General features: G+C 36.3%; 1 protein-coding gene across 1 annotated transcript in view; it reads left to right on the plus strand.

Moving 5' to 3' along the window:
- The window catches only part of SACM1L (SAC1 like phosphatidylinositide phosphatase), a 31,667-nt gene that overhangs the window by 3,628 nt on the left and 8,814 nt on the right, over positions 1-19,225 (plus strand). The window contains exons 2-13 of the mRNA XM_063304017.1: positions 7,036-7,133; positions 8,387-8,461; positions 9,666-9,793; positions 10,496-10,645; positions 11,261-11,320; positions 12,929-12,962; positions 14,351-14,452; positions 15,358-15,443; positions 15,617-15,703; positions 16,907-16,975; positions 17,058-17,137; positions 18,940-19,038. Of these exons, the coding sequence (XP_063160087.1) occupies positions 7,036-7,133; positions 8,387-8,461; positions 9,666-9,793; positions 10,496-10,645; positions 11,261-11,320; positions 12,929-12,962; positions 14,351-14,452; positions 15,358-15,443; positions 15,617-15,703; positions 16,907-16,975; positions 17,058-17,137; positions 18,940-19,038 (1,068 nt within the window). The remainder of the gene's footprint in view (positions 1-7,035; positions 7,134-8,386; positions 8,462-9,665; positions 9,794-10,495; positions 10,646-11,260; positions 11,321-12,928; positions 12,963-14,350; positions 14,453-15,357; positions 15,444-15,616; positions 15,704-16,906; positions 16,976-17,057; positions 17,138-18,939; positions 19,039-19,225) is intronic.

A 19,225-nucleotide genomic window follows, 5' to 3' on the forward strand; every position in this document is an offset into this window, starting at 1 on the left:
AGAAGGTGTTGTTGACTCTGTTTGCCAATCCCTATCCTTTTTATTTTGAATCCCTACTGAATGGTGTTATCCTGACTGGTGAATGTGCTCTCCATTATAGATATCAATATTGGTTTTCTCTTCTGGCTTTTCTGCTTTCCACTTTTAGCATGTCATCAACCAGTGTGAAAACTGCCTACCAATCTGTAGCAAGAATAACATGCAATAATTCAGGACTCTGCCTGTCTTTTCCAGACTAGTTTGTTTGCTCTTTCACGTCCCACTTGGGCATTTCCCAAGTTAAAAAAAAATAATTGAAAAAGATATTCAGATGCTATTCTGATCTGTACCTACAAAGATCAGAATAGTGCAAGTAATGGTATTCCCTGTGATACTCTATAGAAGTAAAAGTTGAACGTTGAAGAAACAAAATAGAACAAGTACAGCACACTATTGATGCTTTTGAACTTTGATGTTGAAGAAGACTCCTGAGAATATTGTGGACTGCCAGGAAAACAGACAAAGGGATCGTCTAACAAGATCCTGTATTCTCACTCAAGATACAAATAACCAGGCTCAAATTATCATGCTTCGGACACATTATGCAAAGATGTAGCTCTCTGAAGAAGGGTCTAATGCTGGAAAGGTGGAAGGAAACAGAAGAAGAGGATGACCAGCAGCAAGGTGGACGGATTCAGTTATAATGGCAATGGGTGCACCATCAGAAGACTTAAAGGACCAAGTTAGGGACATCATGGAGAAAATCTGTTTATGTGGTTGCTAAGAGTTGACACCTGTTTGATGGCACAAAATCAATCAAGTTAAAATAAGGTGAAATAGTGGAATAGAAGACTCCAAAGTGGAGGAAGACAGACCCTGCCATGGTTGTGCAAATAGTTAGGTCTTACAGGATGGGGAACTTGAAACTGACTATCTAGAGGGCAATCACAGTTTTTACTTTAGGTGGGGGAGATGGATTGAAAGAGACAAATACAGTTCCTCCTCCTCAGCTGAAATATTGGTGGTCTGTTCTCCTCTGCCATCCTTGAGATCTGGAGAGAAATTGGTGTCAAAAATAGAGGGGGAAGATGATTTGCATAAAAGGAGCTTAATAAAAAAAAATGCTAATGGAAAGCTTAAAGGCTCGGAGAGAAATGGCTGAGCTGGATGCTGGCTAGTGATCACAGTCCTTCCTCTCAGTGCTCCCCAAACACATCTACGGTCAGCTGATTTTGCCTCTAAGGTAATGGGTGACAAAAGTGTAAGAGATTTTATATACCTTGAGGCTTTCCTTGGAATATTGTTGATGTAAAGAGGGAAATACCACTTTTATAACTGTACAACTGGTGTTGACTTCAGTGTATCTCCATCCTGGGTGGGGAATGACATGAAGGCTATATTGGGAAACAAGGCAGAAAATTGGTGTTTTCAGGGCATATTTATGCTGTAGAAAAGTGCAAGTGAGGTCAGACTCTGAAGTATCCTGTTGGGAACAATGTAATGGTTCCTTTTAACTTACATTTAAAAGTAAAGGTATGAGTACAGAATTTGCTCCACTTTATAACTTATCTGGGCATATTTTGGGCTGATGAAAGTGCTTGGTTCATCTTTGTGATTAATAAAACCACACTAGAATAGATGCTAATATCAAGATCTGTATTACCTTTAGAAGATTGTAGACTCCAGTACAGCAGTTATATCTCATAAAAATAATTTTGAATGCAACAGTTTTGATGGATGATGCTATGCTAGTGTTTCATTTGAATGCAATGTTGTGTGAAAACATCTTTCCTGTGTGTGTGTGTAATTTTTTAAAATATTTTTTTTAAAGGAAAATGAAAACTAATACAAACTAATATAAAGTAAGAAAAGAAAAAGAAAAAAATCAAAGAGAATGCTGAAATTGCAAGAAGGGAGGGGAGTAAAAGAAAAATAGGAAAAAAAGATACAAAGAAGTAGCTTCTTTACAGCAGTTATAAGTACAATTATAAATTTACCTCTTGCTCTATGGTTACAACGTAACTCTTCTTTCTATACTGTCCTGTCTAATCAACAAAACCATAATTGTAAGTTCAAAATGCCATGTTGTGGCATTTGTTCCATAACGTTTTTCCAACTGTTTGTCCATCAATCCCAAAAGAAAAATTTCTGGTCTTCCCATTGTCCTGAATAGCTAGAATATGCTCATTTGACAATAGTTTTCATTTACAATACACATCATTTTGAACTAGAAAATTACCATAAGAATGTCTGACAGGATGAAAAAACATGGTGTGTGTGAACAGGAATAGTAATACGGTTACAATTCTATATACATTTGTTGTTGATTTCATAATATGAGTTTTATATTCTTGACTAAAACAGGAGATACTTCATTTATACTGTTTCAAGAAAAACATGTTTACCTTTCCTTGCTAGATGCAAATCTGTTTTTCAGAATGTCATGGTATTTGTATTCCTTTTGATTTACTATTAAAAGTATTCAATATTAGTACAGAGTGGCAGAGATTCATATAAAGGGTATATACCCTACCTTTGAAACTGCAAATAGAGAGTTTGAGAAAGCTGTTTTGGATGCTCATTTTATGAGCTTGTGGTTCTGAAAGCAGACTTTACTCTTCAGAACAAAAATGCCCTGTTACCTCTCTAAGAGAAGTATACATTTTCCTTCCCCAGTCTTTCCCACAATAAGAGTACATTAAGGTTTTGGCAGAATACAGTAAATTATTCATATCAGTATGGCAAGACCTTTTAGATAGTTGCTAATAAATCTGCTGCAGTGTAAGGTGCATTAATATCTATCTTTCACCTTTCTTGTCCTAATTGCCACCTCCATGTGACTGAGAGTGTGACCAAAGTTCCCTTTACTACTTTTATGAGGTGAGGCTTGTACCTTTGGTGCCTCTTCCTCAACCCAGAAAAATTAGAAACACTCTTTAATTCTTTTTCCACATTTGCAATCATTTCTAGGCTTCTGGTTGCTGACCAACTTGTATGTTTGCCTATTGGAAGCAGTTCCACTGAATTGTGCAGTTTGTCTACAGATTCAGCAACATGATCGCTGATTTTGGTCTCCAGTAGGGAACTCATACTTGGGATTTATATTTCTAGAATTACTCTTTTTAACTATATTTTTTTTCTGTCTTTTGCATGAGCAAAAAATTTTCTTTCCTTTTCCATTTGTGGAACACAGGCTACAAAGCTACCGCAATTAGTTTCTAATGGTAATATGGAAAAGTGAAAAACTTCACACGCAAAGTAGGATTCAGTCTTACATGTTTCTTTATTGTTAATGAAATTGTTTCTTTGCTTTTTGCTTAGAGGATTGACAAGCACCCAAGAACATTAATATGACAAGTTATTTATATTAATTCCCTTTGCAAATAATCAAAGCCCTCAAGGCTCCATCTTCCACTGTAGTCTTGGTTCTAGTATGGGGTGACGCATCTTGGCTACTTTTTAATGAACAGCTTTGAGTTCAAATGTGCCCAGTTTATTTTGACCCTGTCCATTGTCCACAAGTATCTGTCATATATTCAGACCTGAATCTGATTCCCATTAGACTCCAGTTCTTTCCTTCATCCTGTTGCCTCGTTATCCTGCCTGGCATAAAGAAGAAAATGAAGCTTCTTATTTGTTAAGCTGACTGCTGATCATGGTTAGAGCACTGTACTAGGACAAGGAGACCAGCTTTAAATCCCCATTCAATAGTAAAGTTCATAAGTGACTTTAGGTCAGTAATCAACCTTATAAGGTTACTGTGAAGATCAAAAGGGGTAGGTCAAAGTTCAGTCAGGGACATGTGAATTGGTATGTTGCCTTGAGCTTCCGAAGGAAGGTGGAAAATAAATATAAGAAATTATGGGAAACCTAGGCTTGTGGCTTGTCATTGACCCTTCTGAGGTGTTTTCATGATTTTTCAGTCTAGTTGACAGCTGTGGGATTTCCTGGTAGTCTCCCATCCAGGTATTTTGAGGTCAGCCAAGATTGCCCATGTGCTGCCACTTACTGCAACTTTTAGGCAGTGTTTTTATTATTACATTTGTATCACATTTGTCCTGCAAATGGGGGCTCCCCCCTCCCTTTCATCTTCACAACAGTATCCTGGTAAGCTAAGCTGAAAATTAAACTGGCTGAAATTCACAAAGGGAGCTCCATCTGTATTATCCTGTGTAGAATTGCCTTTTTCTGGATACTTAATATGTGGTAGCTGGCTTTTTTTTTTTTTTTAAGAATAAGACAATATTAAGCATTCTTGAATTACTGAAATCAAGTTTGGCGTAATGAAAGCTGGAAAGTTTCTTAAATGATATTTAATGCAATGCTATCTTTAGGTGCTGTTAGAGCACTCAAAGGGTCTATCCATAATGTCTTTCTATTTAATTGGGCAGGAGAGGGAGGGGAAGGTGCTTTGGGGAATATGGACATCACAGATGGGTGTTAATTGTTCAAAGTCGTGTGTGTCTGCAGCACACCACTACCCCTTGCATAACATCATTGCAGGTGAGATTTTGTGCCTTTTGAACGTTTCCAGAAATAGCACTGGGATGTTGCTTTTTAAATGTTGCCAGAAATGTTCAGGGGGGTATGTGTGTGTGTAATCATTCTAAATAAGTTATTTCTAGATAAAGATCTTGATCCTGAATATAATCAGATTTGTCTGTAGGAAGTTCAAATTTAATGAAAGTTCTGATTTGGAAAGACATGCTGACCTCTACAATAGCTGTAGTAGATGGAGAAAGGGAGGGAGGAAGGGCTACACCATCGATTTTACTGAGGTATTGAGATTTTTAGTTTTGCCACTTGTACTGTTTTTATAGGAAGCAAAACAAGTTCAAGTCAGTCAACTGAGAAACTAGTTGTAAAACCAAAACCAACTTCCAGATCTGGAAATTGTATCAACTGCTCATTATAAAATCTCTATTACATTTCAAATTTGTGTTGATTGTTCCTATTTTCTTTTTCTCTTTTTTTTCCTCTCTTTTTTTGTCCTTTTTTCAGGTTGTAAGTTTTGAGGGCAGATACTTTTTTGTTTTTGTGGATCTGTAACTTTTCCTGAGGCCCTTCTGACTGAAGAGTATCTATAAATGCTTTAAATCAATCAAATACAATTTTGTTCCAAGAAAGAAACAGTGCTTTTGTGGCTATCCTGTTTAAACATTAACTGCATAGAGCAGTGTTTCTGAGCCATGGCAACTTTCAGATGTGTGGACTTCAACTCCCAGAATTCTGGGATTTGAAGTCCACACTTCTGAAAGTTGCCAAGGTTGAGAAACACTGGCATAGAGCGGTAGAGAAGTGAGTTCCACTGATTTTTGAGGAGTGTCATGGAAGGAGGGAGAGTAGCAGATTCATAGCATGAAGAAGGTTCTACTAAGAAGATAAGGTATCCTCTTTCATTGATGCTGTTCAGTTTTGTTTCCCCCCCCCCCCCATTTATTCAGTTTGTGATTATAGACCAAATACAAATAGAAAAATAAAAGGAAAAGAAAAACCATGTTTTTTGTTGTCATTTAAAAGAAAAGACAATAAGCAGTTAGGATTTTTTATCCAGGGCAGAGAATTTCTCTTGCTGGATCAGAATTTGGCTTCTGATTTTAAAGGTAGCAAAGCAGAATTTAGCCACTGCCAGAGATGTAAGATTGTACTGATCAGCCAACCATAGTTGAATATAAAAAAGGGTCTGCATGTCCTGGGAAGTCCACTAAAAGAGGTACAAAGTACCTGTTCCTAATATCTCTGTAGAAAAGTCAGTATAATAAAACATGGCTCAAGGATTCACTGCATTTGATCCACAACAATATAGTCAATGTTATAAGGGACCCTGCTGGCTGCAGGGAATTCTGAAAGTTGAAGTCCACACATCTTAAAGATGCCGAGGCTGAGAAACACTGCCATAGGGAATGGAAAAATGAGAAGAAAAGGAAGTCAGAAATTTTGGAAGCTCAAATACTACATTCCCATGTGATACGCCTGTTAATGCTTAACTATCCTTGGTGATACCCTCTGTAGTCAATTATGAGTGTCTTATAAGGGGACTTTGTGAGCATAATGGATTCAGATGTCTGAAGTTCTCTTATGTATCCTCTTCATGTATTTTTAAACTTTGATTTTCTTCTCCATCCACCCCACTTATAGTTTAACAAAATTTAGCTATTTTATTCTTTTGAATAACATACTTCGAAATCTACTTCTCTCTGCTTATCATTTTGAAATCTTTTTGAACCTACTTGTTTCTGCTTATCATTTTGTATTGTTCTCTTTGAAGCTGTGAACATTGCAGTTATTTTACTGACAACAAAAAAGCATAATTATTATGCTAACAGTAAAATATAGTCAGTTTTCTCACTGAAGTTGGAACTGAAATCCCTTTTTTAACTTTCTGGATCGCTGCCATTTGCAGTGAACATAAAAATGAAAATCCATTACAGTAGTTGTTCTCATGGCAAAGAAGGTCGTATGTTATTTAAAATATTTTTAAACTCTTTGGATTGCCCATGACCAATGAATGAAAAAATGACTGCAGGGCTATTTAAACATTCCTTGGATCACACCATGGTGCAGCTGTTTTGATGCATCTCCCTATCACTATTTACGTTTTCTTTTTGTACTACTTATTCTGTACCATAACTAAAACAATATTGGCAATGGGGAGCAGATTAGAGAGAAGCAGGAAAGAGAAACTAAAGGGTGTTTATATGGTGCAAAAATATATGGCAACAGAATCAACAAACCCCAATAGAAAGATTTAAGTGACAAAATGGATGCTGCATAGTAACAAAACTTTTGAATTTCATATTGTTTCAAAGATACTTTGACATGGGCATTTGAGGATCAAATACCTGGGCACTAAACAATCCTGAACTTTTTTTTTTAAATGGGTGATTAATCTCATGTAATCATTGTTTGTTTTTACTATTCTGCAAAATTGAAATATAACATTCCAAGGACTGTTAATATTAATCCTTATATATAGAATATACTGTATATAAGCATTCTTTGGAATATTAAAATTCTGCTGCTAGTCTGTGATCTTATACATTTCTTTTATCTTAGACACATAACACCAGAGAAGTTTTATGTGGAAGCTTGTGATGATGGAGCAGATGATGTACTTACCGTTGACAGAGTGTCCACAGAAATCGCTCTCACAGGTATCTTTTCACCATAACTTTAAACATTTTCTAATGTGGCATTTGTATTTGTAGCAAAAAATGTCTACAACATCAGGGCCATGTTAATATGCCATCCATCACTCTTCCTCATTCACGATGACGTATTTTGCAAAAAAAAATTGATAGTTACATATTTTCATTTACCTGCACAGTGTAAAAATTTGAATCTCATCCAAATTGCAGAAGCTAACGTGTGTATGTCTTACGTATACAAGTTAAATTCCTAAAAATACAAGCTTTTGGAAAGTCCTCTTTAAAGTGAACTTTTACAACTGAAGAGGATCTCGTTAGCTTCTTGGCTGCATTATACCACTAGAAATGAAGTATGTAATATTCAAGGCAGGCAGAGGTGATGCTATCTTATATTTGGCTTGTGCATATCAAAGGAGGGAGGGGACTTTTTGTGGAGTTAGCTACATTTGGATCTGCTAGGCACATTTTACTGATTACAAGGACATGAGATGTGTGTTTTATTATATTGGTTTTGCCACTTCAGTTGTGTTGTTGCTTTCCACAGAGAGTCAGTTAGAGAACCCTGAAATAATAATAACTCCAGACCTGAATAATAACTCCAGGCTTCTCTGAGAATGACTATTATATCAGTTTGATTAGTGGTGGCAAATTCTGGCACTTACAGCACCCATGTTGTAGAAGCCTGGTTTAGATAATGCATTTTGGAATTAGTTTACATTATTTAACATTGGCATTTTAATGATTTTATTTATCCCCCTGGTTGTTGTTTTCTGCTTATTATTAAATTAGGGCCCTCAGGCTCATTATCTTATATGGTTAAAAAGCAGCCCTATCTAGCCACGCACAGTTCCTCACAGAGAAGACGGTGGGTTCGAGCTGGACATGACATACTAAGAATAGTCTCATTTAAATCAGGGGGATGTTAATTGTTAATTTAATTCCCACAGGGTAATTTTGAGTCTACTCTAAGTTTGTCCAAGTCTAGATCATGCTAGTACTACTAATGACATAATACTAACATCAGTTACTATTAAGTGCAGTGTTGATTTTGAAAATTTAACCTTCTGGAATATGTGAAGTAAATAAAAATGTCATATAATATGTAAATGACATTTAAAACACTAATTGTACTCCTTTGTGTTAACTTTCAAGCTTGAGTTTAATAAGAAACTATTTATGATATACACAGTGTGATTTAAACAATATTATTAGATCTTGCAAGGTATCATGTGACAGTTCATGCTGTTTTTCTTTTGCAGTTAAAAAGGATGTTCCACCTTCAGCAATTACCAGGCAAATATGTGGTATTTTGGGAACAATCCGTCTAGTGGCAGGTATGAGGCTTTCAGAAGAAGTGAAAGAAAATTGCAACCAGAATACTGATAACTCTTAGCTAATAGTTATTAAGTAATAATTATTCTATACCATAATTATTCTACTGATAAAGATAGATAAAGAAAACAAAGCAAGCACAGTGCATTTAAAAGTGAAGTTTGGGTATATTTAAATGGTCAAAATTTGGTCTATTATGCTGCTTCAGTAGCAAAGGGTAGGAAGAGAATTTGGACTGCTACTTTGTACATTTATTAAAATGAATATTTTGCTAGTTTAGATGCAACTTGAACATTGCTTTCTAGAGGTTCTGTAAGTGTATATTCAGTGTTTTGTGTGCTTTTATGGTTACTTCAGACTGCTAGATGGCTAAGTGTGTATTCTGAAACTCTTTTTTTGTATTATTAAAGTCATGTTGCATGTAATCAGGACATCCTATTGTGGGTTAAGCTGTAGTGGTATACCTTTTTATACACATAGGAGAATACTTCACCTGCCACCTTCTGAAATGGCAAACAGATTAGAACAGGGGTGTGCAATTTTTATCTCTCTGAAAATCATGCTGTAAATGAGGTAGGCCCATATCAGAAAGATTAGGGGGGGCAAGTAAAAAATTGAATTAGTTTTAACATTGCAAAGGGGGGTGCTGCTTGGGAAAAATAAGACAGGAGGAAGAGAAAGGCAAAGAACAGGGGAAGAGGGGATGTAGAAGAGGGGGATGTAGTAGATTTTGGAAATGGCCCAGTGAGTTAGTTTAAGGAGTAGAGAGTGAGGAATCAGGATGACCATGGTGGCACCAGCAGAATTTGGGGGGAAATGCAGGGCTCCCTTGACTACCTATGCAGCGTATGGATCCTCAGGTTTGTAGGCATGGATTAATATGTATAGCTGGAATGTGTTTTTTAAATTAAGGTCTTTAGAAAACTGGAATGTCAGCAGTACAGTAGAACCTCAGTTTATGGATATATCTTTGCGATAGGAAATCAGTTATGCTTTGTGATAAAAGAAAATTATGTCCCGTTCTTAAGACTGTGTCTGCCTGGAGGGAGCGGGATGGTCCAAAGAATATGGTAATAACAATGTGAGTAATTGGGGGGGGGAATAAGGTTCACTCCCTCTGCCCATCCTTCTTCTGTCTTTTTTACAAAAAACAAGAGAAGTTGAAGAACAATCGTCATAGCTGACCAGTATCTTGTTATTTTACAGGGACATACCTTATTGTAATTACAAAAAAGAGAAAAGTAGGTGAATTTTTCAATCATGTAATCTGGAAAGCAACTGATTTTGACATCCTCTCTTATAAAAAGACAATGCTACATTTAACTGATATTCAGGTATGAGTTAATATGTTTGGATTGTTTCAGAAATTTCCTGTAGACATGTGAAATAAAATGAAAATATTTAATCCCTTAAATGTTTATTCAAGAACATGATTGCTGACAGATTGAGCATATAATTTCTCTGAAATTCAGCAACTAATCCATTAATTACCCCATGAGACCCCATGAGGGAAGACTTTTCCAATACAACTTGGAAATCTTTACAGACTAAAATTCTCTGCTGAATAAGAGCTTTCATCAGAATATTTTATAATTTGCATGTTTAATTCTTTGGATCTTGAATAGCTTCAAAGCTGTTCCAAAATGGCTGTTTTGTAGTTTTAACTGAAAGAGGATCTTTTTTTTCTTTTAGCATAATAGTTAAGTTTAGATTTTTAGCATGATTACTTTTAAGCTTAGTATATTAGCCTGCCAATTTGGTATGGGGGGAAGTGGGTATGCAAAGAACTCTGAGGTGTGTAGTCTGGTATGATTATATTTTCTGTTTTTCTGAAGCCTCAAAGTTATGCATTTCTTTAATGACCCGTAATACAAATGGAGCTGGATTATACCGTGAGGAGGGAATGCTGTTTTTCTGCTGCCCAAGAAAAAAAAAACTTAAAAAAAATTCTGCTAGAGCTCTTCATCAAATATTATGAACTCTTAGTAATGAAAGTGACAAAAATGAATAAATAACAATACTTTTTCACTTATCAGTTACAGGATAATAAAGTCTTTTTAGCAATGATGAGTCATGTATTGAGTGTGGATGGATTTTATTTTTCTACAACATATGACCTGACACACACCTTGCAACGGTTGGCTAATACGAGCCCAGAGTTTCAAGAAATGAGCTTGCTAGAGAGGGTAAGAATGTTTGTATTCAATTTATATACAGAGAAAAAGAGGGAGAGAGTGTATGTATTTATGTCAAGTAGTTTATCTTTGTTTTTGAAATGTCAATGAGATGGTTTTAATTTTTAATGACATATTGGCCAAAGTATAATGTTTCAACAAAGCCTGATGGTTCTTAAATTGACCGTTCAATAATTCTGTGAATCCATGGTTTATTAACGCTATATTCTTAGTCTTCCTTGGTATTTTTCTTATTTATATTTCTGGAAAGTTGGGTTGGTTCCATATTTAGTCATCCTTGGAGATCAGTTGAAATCTAATGTCATTTTTCCACTGATAAAACGGCTCCCATCAGTGGGATTGGAAAGAACACTCATGCTGTCTTCCCAGAGACCTATACAATTCCTCCTGATCTGCTCCATACTATTTACAGGGCACCATGAAACATATTTGGAAGAAGATGGGAGGAGAGAAAAGGCCCATTAATTGATTGGATTCATATGTGTTAAATCCTGATTCTTTTTGTTCTGGTGGCTTTCTGTGGTCCTTCTCTGAAATCTAAATCCAGCCCATTCTTTAATGCAAGACACTTGGTATTTAAATAATACCTGTTTCGATTTTTTACAGGCAGATCCACGGTTTGTATGGAATGGGCACCTTCTTAGGGAACTTGCTGCTCAGCCTGAGGTAATTCATTCTGCTAGGCATAATCTACAAAATACCATCAAATGTTAATTTCTGTCTTTATAGTTTTCTGCTAATCTTCTAATGTAGTCAGTTAGCATACCTGAAGTTAGATAATTTGCTGCAGGTATAAAAATTAATAAACATAACCTTAATTGATAGAAACCAATAAGCATTTGGTTCATTGAAAATTTCAGTGAGATGCAAGAAAAGAGCAGAGGAAAAGATGGACGGAAGCAATACATTATTAATTAATTAATTAATTAATTAATTAATATTTGAGAAACAAGCCAGTTTAGTTGTCTTCTTCCATAGCTAATTAAAGAGCTCTTCAATTATGCCCAGCCAAGACATAGTATTAATAGTTCTCAGGTCAGCTAACACATTAATTCCTTTCTTCTACAGACAGACAGCAAACAACTTCTTTGTTAGCTGTTGACCATCAAACAAATTCATTAACTCTGTTGGTTTAACTGAATAATACTTGTGAAACTGTCATATAGAATACTTTTTTGCCAATGGCTTTATTACAGGTTGTAGATACTACAGTTTTATGCTTTTTATAATATACAAATGATGTAATGAATTATCTTAGACACCAGCAAGTAGTCAGTTTATTGTTATATCCTTATGGCACTATAGAAATACAAGAAATTCCTGTACTTTTCTCCCCCTGCCCCCCTCCCCCATCTATAATATAGGAAAATAATATGGAATCTGTTTCTAAACTAGGAGTTGTTATATTAGCAAAAGAGAGGGGCAAACATAAAGAAGTCAATAATTGAATGAGGACTGTAAATTGTTTCCAAATCCAACTTTATTAAAAAAAATCTTTAAAATACTATCAATATTAGTCCTTTAACTTGAGAGTTCTTGTGGCTATATTCTTCTTATATCAAAATGGATCTATTTTTCAAATGACTGTTGAGTGTGTCTTTGGATATTTTCCTTATTGCCTTTGTGTGTTGCATTTCATTTCATTTAAAATTTGTCAGAAGACTTCAGGAAATGAACCAAACCTGAGAGGGGAGGAAGTTTTTCTCTTAAGATGCACCTACTAAGCTAAATCTCTGAGAGCTGTCTACTTCTCAGGAAAAAGATGAGATTTCCTCTAAATGCTCTGAAATAAAATTCGTATCTCCAGTCACGTTCAGATTGAATATGATAAACTCAATTATTCAGGAATTAAGTAGTTTTCAATTCTGGGGGAATTGTAATGGAGAGAGTGCATGGTCAAAGAGTCATTGGCAAGTGGGCAGCCTTAGAAATCGAAATGGTGGGTGGGTGGGTGGGAGATGAAGGTGGGCCAGATTAGGCCTTTGTGCTGAGTTTCTTCTATGTGCATTGTAAAGATAAGTAGTATCAACTTTAGAAGCTTATAATGATTACTGAATAAAGTATATATAAGGCTCAAAACTATATATTTGTGTGGTCTAAGTAAGCATCACTAAACACACATAAGAGGAGAGCATTTTTCTGTAAAGATAACCCTCCTTGTTTTAGGAATGGAAAGAATTCTGCAACTCTGTATTCAGTATTTGCTACTTGGACAATAACTCTAAATACTAAAGATAACAGTTTTTCAACTGTGTTAACTTTCCTATTTTTCAGCTCCAAAGGTTTGCAGTTCCAGTTATGCATGGTTGTATCCTTTTCCTTGTCTGCCAGAGTAACCTAATTGGGTATGCGGGGACTGCTGTCATATGAGTTCCAGCAAAATGATACACAGGGAAGGAGTGAAATATCTTGACAATTTGTAGGTGAAAATTCAAAGCTAAACAATTTTTTTTCAAAAATTTCAGTCCTCCTTCACAAGGTTGTTGCTGGAGGAAAATTGGAGGAAAGAGTTCTATGCATGCCTCCTTGAATTTCTGGAGGAAAGGCAGGATATAAATCTAGCAAGCAAGATTTGTATCCTCCCTTTGGGGGAGATAGGCAGTGCGAGAAATAAATGAATGAATGAATGAATGAATGTCTTCATATATTTCATATTTCTTTAACCAGAGTATCTTCCTGGTTATGTGGTCCACCAGTCTTGGTCCTTTATCTGTCAGACCTGAGCCCTTTTCATTTTAGTGGGACATTTGACCCTGCTCTTAATTTTGTACTGGTTTAAATGTGTGAACCTCAAAAAATAGTGGACTTGGGTTGGTTATTATTTTTTATGTTGTGCATATTCTTTAAAAATTCTGAACTTTAGTACTACTATAAGTTTATGAAAAAATGTTGGCTTCTGTTCAGTGAGATTGAATTTTATTGCTTTAATGCTTTGTTTAATCAAAATATGACTCATTGGTTTTGGTTCATTAGCTAACTGGTGATTTTGAGCTTGGAATAGTTCTATTTGCCGAACTCCAGATTATCTTCTCTAAAAGTTTGAATGGAAAGAAAAAGCGCATTTTCTTCTTGTTTTTGACAAAGGTCCCTTACATTTCCATGGGAATCAGTGATATTCTGGTAGCAACCATATCAGAGTGTCTTCCTTGATAACTGAACCATTTCATGTCCAAGGCTGCAGTCATGTGCACTCATAGAAAAGTAAGGCCCATTGAATTCTGTGAGGGTCTTGAGTTTGTTTGCGTCTATCATAACCTTGCTTGTTAAAAAAGTATGTGGTTAGAAGTTCATGACTTCACTTAAAGAAATACAACCAACAGTTCTCTTTCCTAATCCAGTTCTTACTTACTCAGTAACCTCTTCATTCAGTAAGCACTAATTACCATTCAGAACAAGTAAGACAACCCAGAACCCTTGCTGTATAACAGAGACAATAATTATGCCATAGAACATATAATTGTTAATTACCTTCATCACCATAATTTGTTATTCTTGTTAAATTGAAAATGGATGAAAATGCATCTCTCCCTACTTCTCAGAGCACTTTTTCCAGTTATACTCTGTTGAGTAGTACATACACTAGAATAGAGAAAAATGCTGTTGTGATCATAATATCCACTGAATATTCTAATACATTTTATTTTACTTTTTTTAGTAAATGTGAACATGTATTCCTTAATCACTGTTTTCCATCAGTTATTATTATGCATTCTTGTTCCATTAATGGCAAATACTTCGACTGGATTCTAATTTCTCGAAGAAGCTGTTTCAGAGCTGGTGTGCGCTACTATGTGAGGGGTAAGATCTCTTGGCAGCTGCCACATGAATATGAGCAAAAATTGCACTCTGTGAGCTACTCTGCGCTACTGCTGCACTCTTCTGCCAGTACCGAGAGAGATTTGCTAGAGAATTCTTGCAGTACTTTTAATATTCTTCTGTGCTGATTCATTTTCATATTGGTTAAGGCTAAGTAGCAAACTTTATGAATTGCTTTTACACACACACACGCACACACATACATACTTATTGCAGGCTTTGTTTAAAATGTATTCAAGGTGGAATGAAGATTGGATTTGATATGGAAAACCACAAGTTCAGATTTCTTCTTAGCCATTAAGTATGCTGTATAGCTTGTAAAAATGACTACTGCCTCGCCTCTCCTAATTTACAGAACCAAAAATGCATTTCTGAGCTTTTTGAAAGAAGGATGGGTGGAAATCAAAATCAAAATATATCAGTGAACATCCGTCCTTTATATAAGTGGATCTGAGGGATGGTTAAGAAGGAGGTAACTTTCATCCTTCTGTTGCAGAAGGGGCATTCAGATATATTTAGTGACCTTTATTTTCCTTTGAGCTAACCCCTGCTGTCCAGCTGCTACTGTTATCTCGTTTCTTTCCAAAGTGGCATGCCTAGGAGGCAGTTTTACAGTTCTCTGGATTAGCATTATCTTTCTGACATGTGTTAATTGGTAGAGAAATATTTCCCATCATGGCTAGTTAAACCCCACAGTTCTGAAACAACTACTATGTCCTGTAACAAAAATAGGTTAACATTACCATTTTAAGTAGTTCAATGCTACACTTTGGTTTTGTTGGTTTCATCTTATTCTAGTTGAAGCTGTCACAAAAACGTCTTTCAACTAGACTTGAAAGTAATAAGCAAGGCTTGTTCTATATTTTTAAATGCTTCTTGTCTCACAGGTATTGATTCTGAAGGACATGCAGCTAACTTTGTAGAAACAGAACAAATTGTACATTACAATGGAAGCAAAGCTTCTTTTGTCCAGGTACCTTTTATTACATTGGGATGCTTGACTAGCCTGTCTTATAGAATCTAATCTTTGCCCCTACCCTCATAATACAGGCCTCCTCATTTTATCTTACAATAAATTTCTTGGGAGGTTATGCCAGTAACATGATTTTGTTGTAAGTTTCACTTCTTATTACCTTTGTTTTCCAGACACGTGGATCAATTCCCTTTTTCTGGTCACAGAGACCAAACCTCAAATATAAACCAAAGCCACAGATCAGCAAAACAGTAAATCACGTGTGTATTTTCTGCATCTTTTCCTGTCTTTCTGTAGGAGAGGTTTAATGTACGGTATCCATATACATACATATGCAAACTGCCTTGAATTGGTTGCTTAAATACTGTGTAGTAACTTAAGGCAGCAATTCCCAACCTTTATGTGGCCCACTATATCAACATCAGAAACTTCTGAAGACTACCACACAAGTCAGGAGGTGGCAGGGTCAGACCTGCAGCAGCATGGCGTGCAAGTCTCTCTTGGAGATGATGTCTGCAGGGCTCCAAAATTAAATAAATATTATTTTTTAAAGATGTTAACATTTCATGAGATTGCTGGATCAATCAATCAATCAATCAATGCCACCCACTTCAGGTATTTGCAGTACTCTTGAGGCTGATGCATTAGCACATTCATCTAACGTTAACAAAATGCGACTTCAGCCCTCTGACCTTGAAATTAGGGAGTTAAGTGATGCTAAACATTTTTAACATGCCATCTGCTGTCTCCTTAAAGCTCTATTCATGTTGTTTGGCCCCAAGATAGCAGTTCAATAACTTGCGTGCAGCCACTTACATTGGGTAGCTGAACTTTCGTTTGTGAGACTACTGATATTACATTTTTGGGCTATAAATGTCTTCTATTTCCAGTAACATCTTCTAAGATTCCTGACGTTATATAGTTCAGTCTTTCTCAATGAGGCATCCTCCAGTTATGTTGTGCATACAGCCCTTACAAGCTGAACATTCTATGAGTTACAGTCCTAAACATCCAGGAGGGTGATTTTAAGTTGAGAAAATACTCCTGAATCATGCTCTCCACAGTAAAATAGTTTTAAATTGATATTACAGCTAGGAATTTAAAGGTTTTTCTAATTGACCCTCACCCCCACTCCATCCCCGAGCCTTTTATCTGACTTATAGCAGATGAATCTGTAACATCATAGGCAGATCTGTAGAGGAACCAAAAGAACAAAGTTCAGTCAAAGATTAATTTCAGACTATTACTGGCATGAACATACTTTGTCCACCTAGGAATCCTACCATCTGCTACACTTGAGAAAAAAATTGTGCAATTTGTTTAATTCAAATGTAGTTCAAAATGTGTATTGTCTTCATCGTAATACTTCTGTTATTTTCATGTAGTATGGGCCAGTTTGCATTTCTGTTCTAAAGAATTCTTCCACGACAGCTGTTGAACATTTGTATCATATTCTCTTTTAGATGGATGGCTTCCAAAGACACTTTGACTCGCAGATTATTAGCTATGGAAAACAAATGATTGTTAATCTGGTAGGATTTTAATTTAATTCTGCATCCAAGAATTCATGCTCTTGCTGATACTGTACGTAACTGTTCTGTGTTTCCTTTACAGATTAACCAGAAAGGCTCAGAAAAGCCTCTGGAACAAACATTTTCAAAAATGGTAAATGGCTTAGGAAATGGAATGGTCAGGTATGCACTAATGGAATGTGCTTGCATCACTTCCAAAATAATTGATAACTTAAAGCATTTAGTAGAGTATCTGTATAGCCAGAGACCTTCTGTGGATGAGAATGCTGACACGTATTTTAGAGCTGCACAGATTTCTTTTAAATTTATTTAGTTTTGCAAACAGCATAAGGGGTTATGGGAAAATTTGCTTCAGGGAGCAGAGATTTTTCCTTCATGCTGTGGCTCATATGCAACAAGCTTTTTTTCCTTAACATGGTGTCAGTGGATGTCCATGTCCCTGCAGACATCATTGTTGGTGCCCACCAGGCTTCATGCCCCCATGAAGCGTGGCTAGAAATAAAGTTCATGCTTTTTGCTTTGCAGTATAACTTCTTGTTTCCCCCCTCCCTCAAACAGCGTACATTTTATTTCTAGTCGTGCTTTTGGATCCTCCATATCCCTGAAAATGTTCTTAGAAAATAAAAGCAAAAGGGGAGTATAGCTGCCTCCTTTGTTTGGAAGTGTGCCCACCTCATGGAAAAGTGACAGACTAAGTCTCAGGTGATATACAGCATTCTATAAAGCTAGAGTAGGCAGTAGGAAGCAAGGTAAAGTAAATCAGTGTTTTATGACTGGCAGACCATTATGGAAGCCATTTTGTGATTATGCTGATAACATACCTGTCCTAACAGTCAGGAATCACGCTGAGACGAGGAGTAGGTCTCTAGTGTTTATTACTGCTACATAAGATAGAAAATCCTAACAAACTGAAGAAGCGTGGGAAAAACCCAGACAGATCAACCCCAAAAGTTAAGGCGGGTCTGATCTGTGTCTCTTTGAATGGCTGCTTAATTCCTCAGTACTACGCATGCATTTTGCCCCCTGGATAGAGGCCCCCTTCTGCTCGCCATCAGTACTCATGACAATACCCTCCACATTAAAGATGTGTCTACCTTCCTAAAAGTTTGATAACTCCCATAAGTAAACAGCAAGAATTCCAAGGTGGGGTAGGAAGATATGAGGTAGGATTATTGTTGCAGGTGCCATAAATCTGAGATGATAACAGCCATGAGAGCCACTTTGGTCTAGTGGTTAAGGTGCTGGGCTAGAAACCAGGAGACAGAGTTCTAGTCCCGCCTCAGGCATGAAAGACGGCTGGGTGACCTCGGGTCAGTCACTCTCCCTCAGCCCAACTCACCACACAGGGTTGCTGTTGTGGGGAAAATAGGAGGAAGGAGTACTAGGTATGTTCGCCGACTTGAGTTATTTATAAAAATAATAAAGGCTGGATAAAAGTTAAATAAATAAATAAATGATGTTTCATTCTGAGCTGGAAGTAGGAGTTCTTATAGGAGCTTCCAAGATATGGGTGAGCTTACAGTTGGAAAGAAATTCTGAATGCACAAATAGTACGCATAGTAACTTATGGCTTTGGGTAGTGTATTCTTTAGCAGTTTTTGCTTTTGTTTGAGAAAGAAAACTAAAAAACCCATCCCTGGAGAGTTATGAATACAAAATGTTATGCAATGTAAATGTTATTTTAAAAATGCAGTACTTCATATCATTAATGCTTCTTGTAGAGGTCATGAACACTGAGCATTTGTTGACCTTGCCTGTCCAGTGTAGATTTTCACTGTCCCCAAAACAAAATTTAAAAAATAGTTGCATAGATGGACATGGTTCTTGATGCATTTTGAAGGAGAACCTTACACTACTTGGTAGAAATTGCTCAGAACGTTTTTTTTATTACACTTTTGTCTGTATGATCTTTGATTGAAGCACTAGTGAACACTTGCTTAACTCACATGTTCTTTTTTTGCCAGATATATAGCCTTTGATTTTCATAAAGAATGCAGTCGTATGAGATGGAATCGACTCCACATTTTACTAGATCGTCTTGCTGAACAACAAGATGAATATGGGTAATATTTGCAACTGAAGTACAATAGGCAAGCATATCACTGTGAATAGCTGAAGCTGCCCAGTAACAGCAGATGCCTGATGTACCTGCTTTCTGCCAGAAAAACACTGCATTGCTTTGGTAATGTTCAAATATGATGATCTGAGCAGACAGCGGTATAGGCTGTAATACAAAATCCATGTGTTGTT

The sequence above is a fragment of the Candoia aspera genome, chromosome 4 (genome assembly GCF_035149785.1).
Source record: "Candoia aspera isolate rCanAsp1 chromosome 4, rCanAsp1.hap2, whole genome shotgun sequence".
NCBI classification, from domain to species: domain Eukaryota; kingdom Metazoa; phylum Chordata; class Lepidosauria; order Squamata; family Boidae; genus Candoia; species Candoia aspera.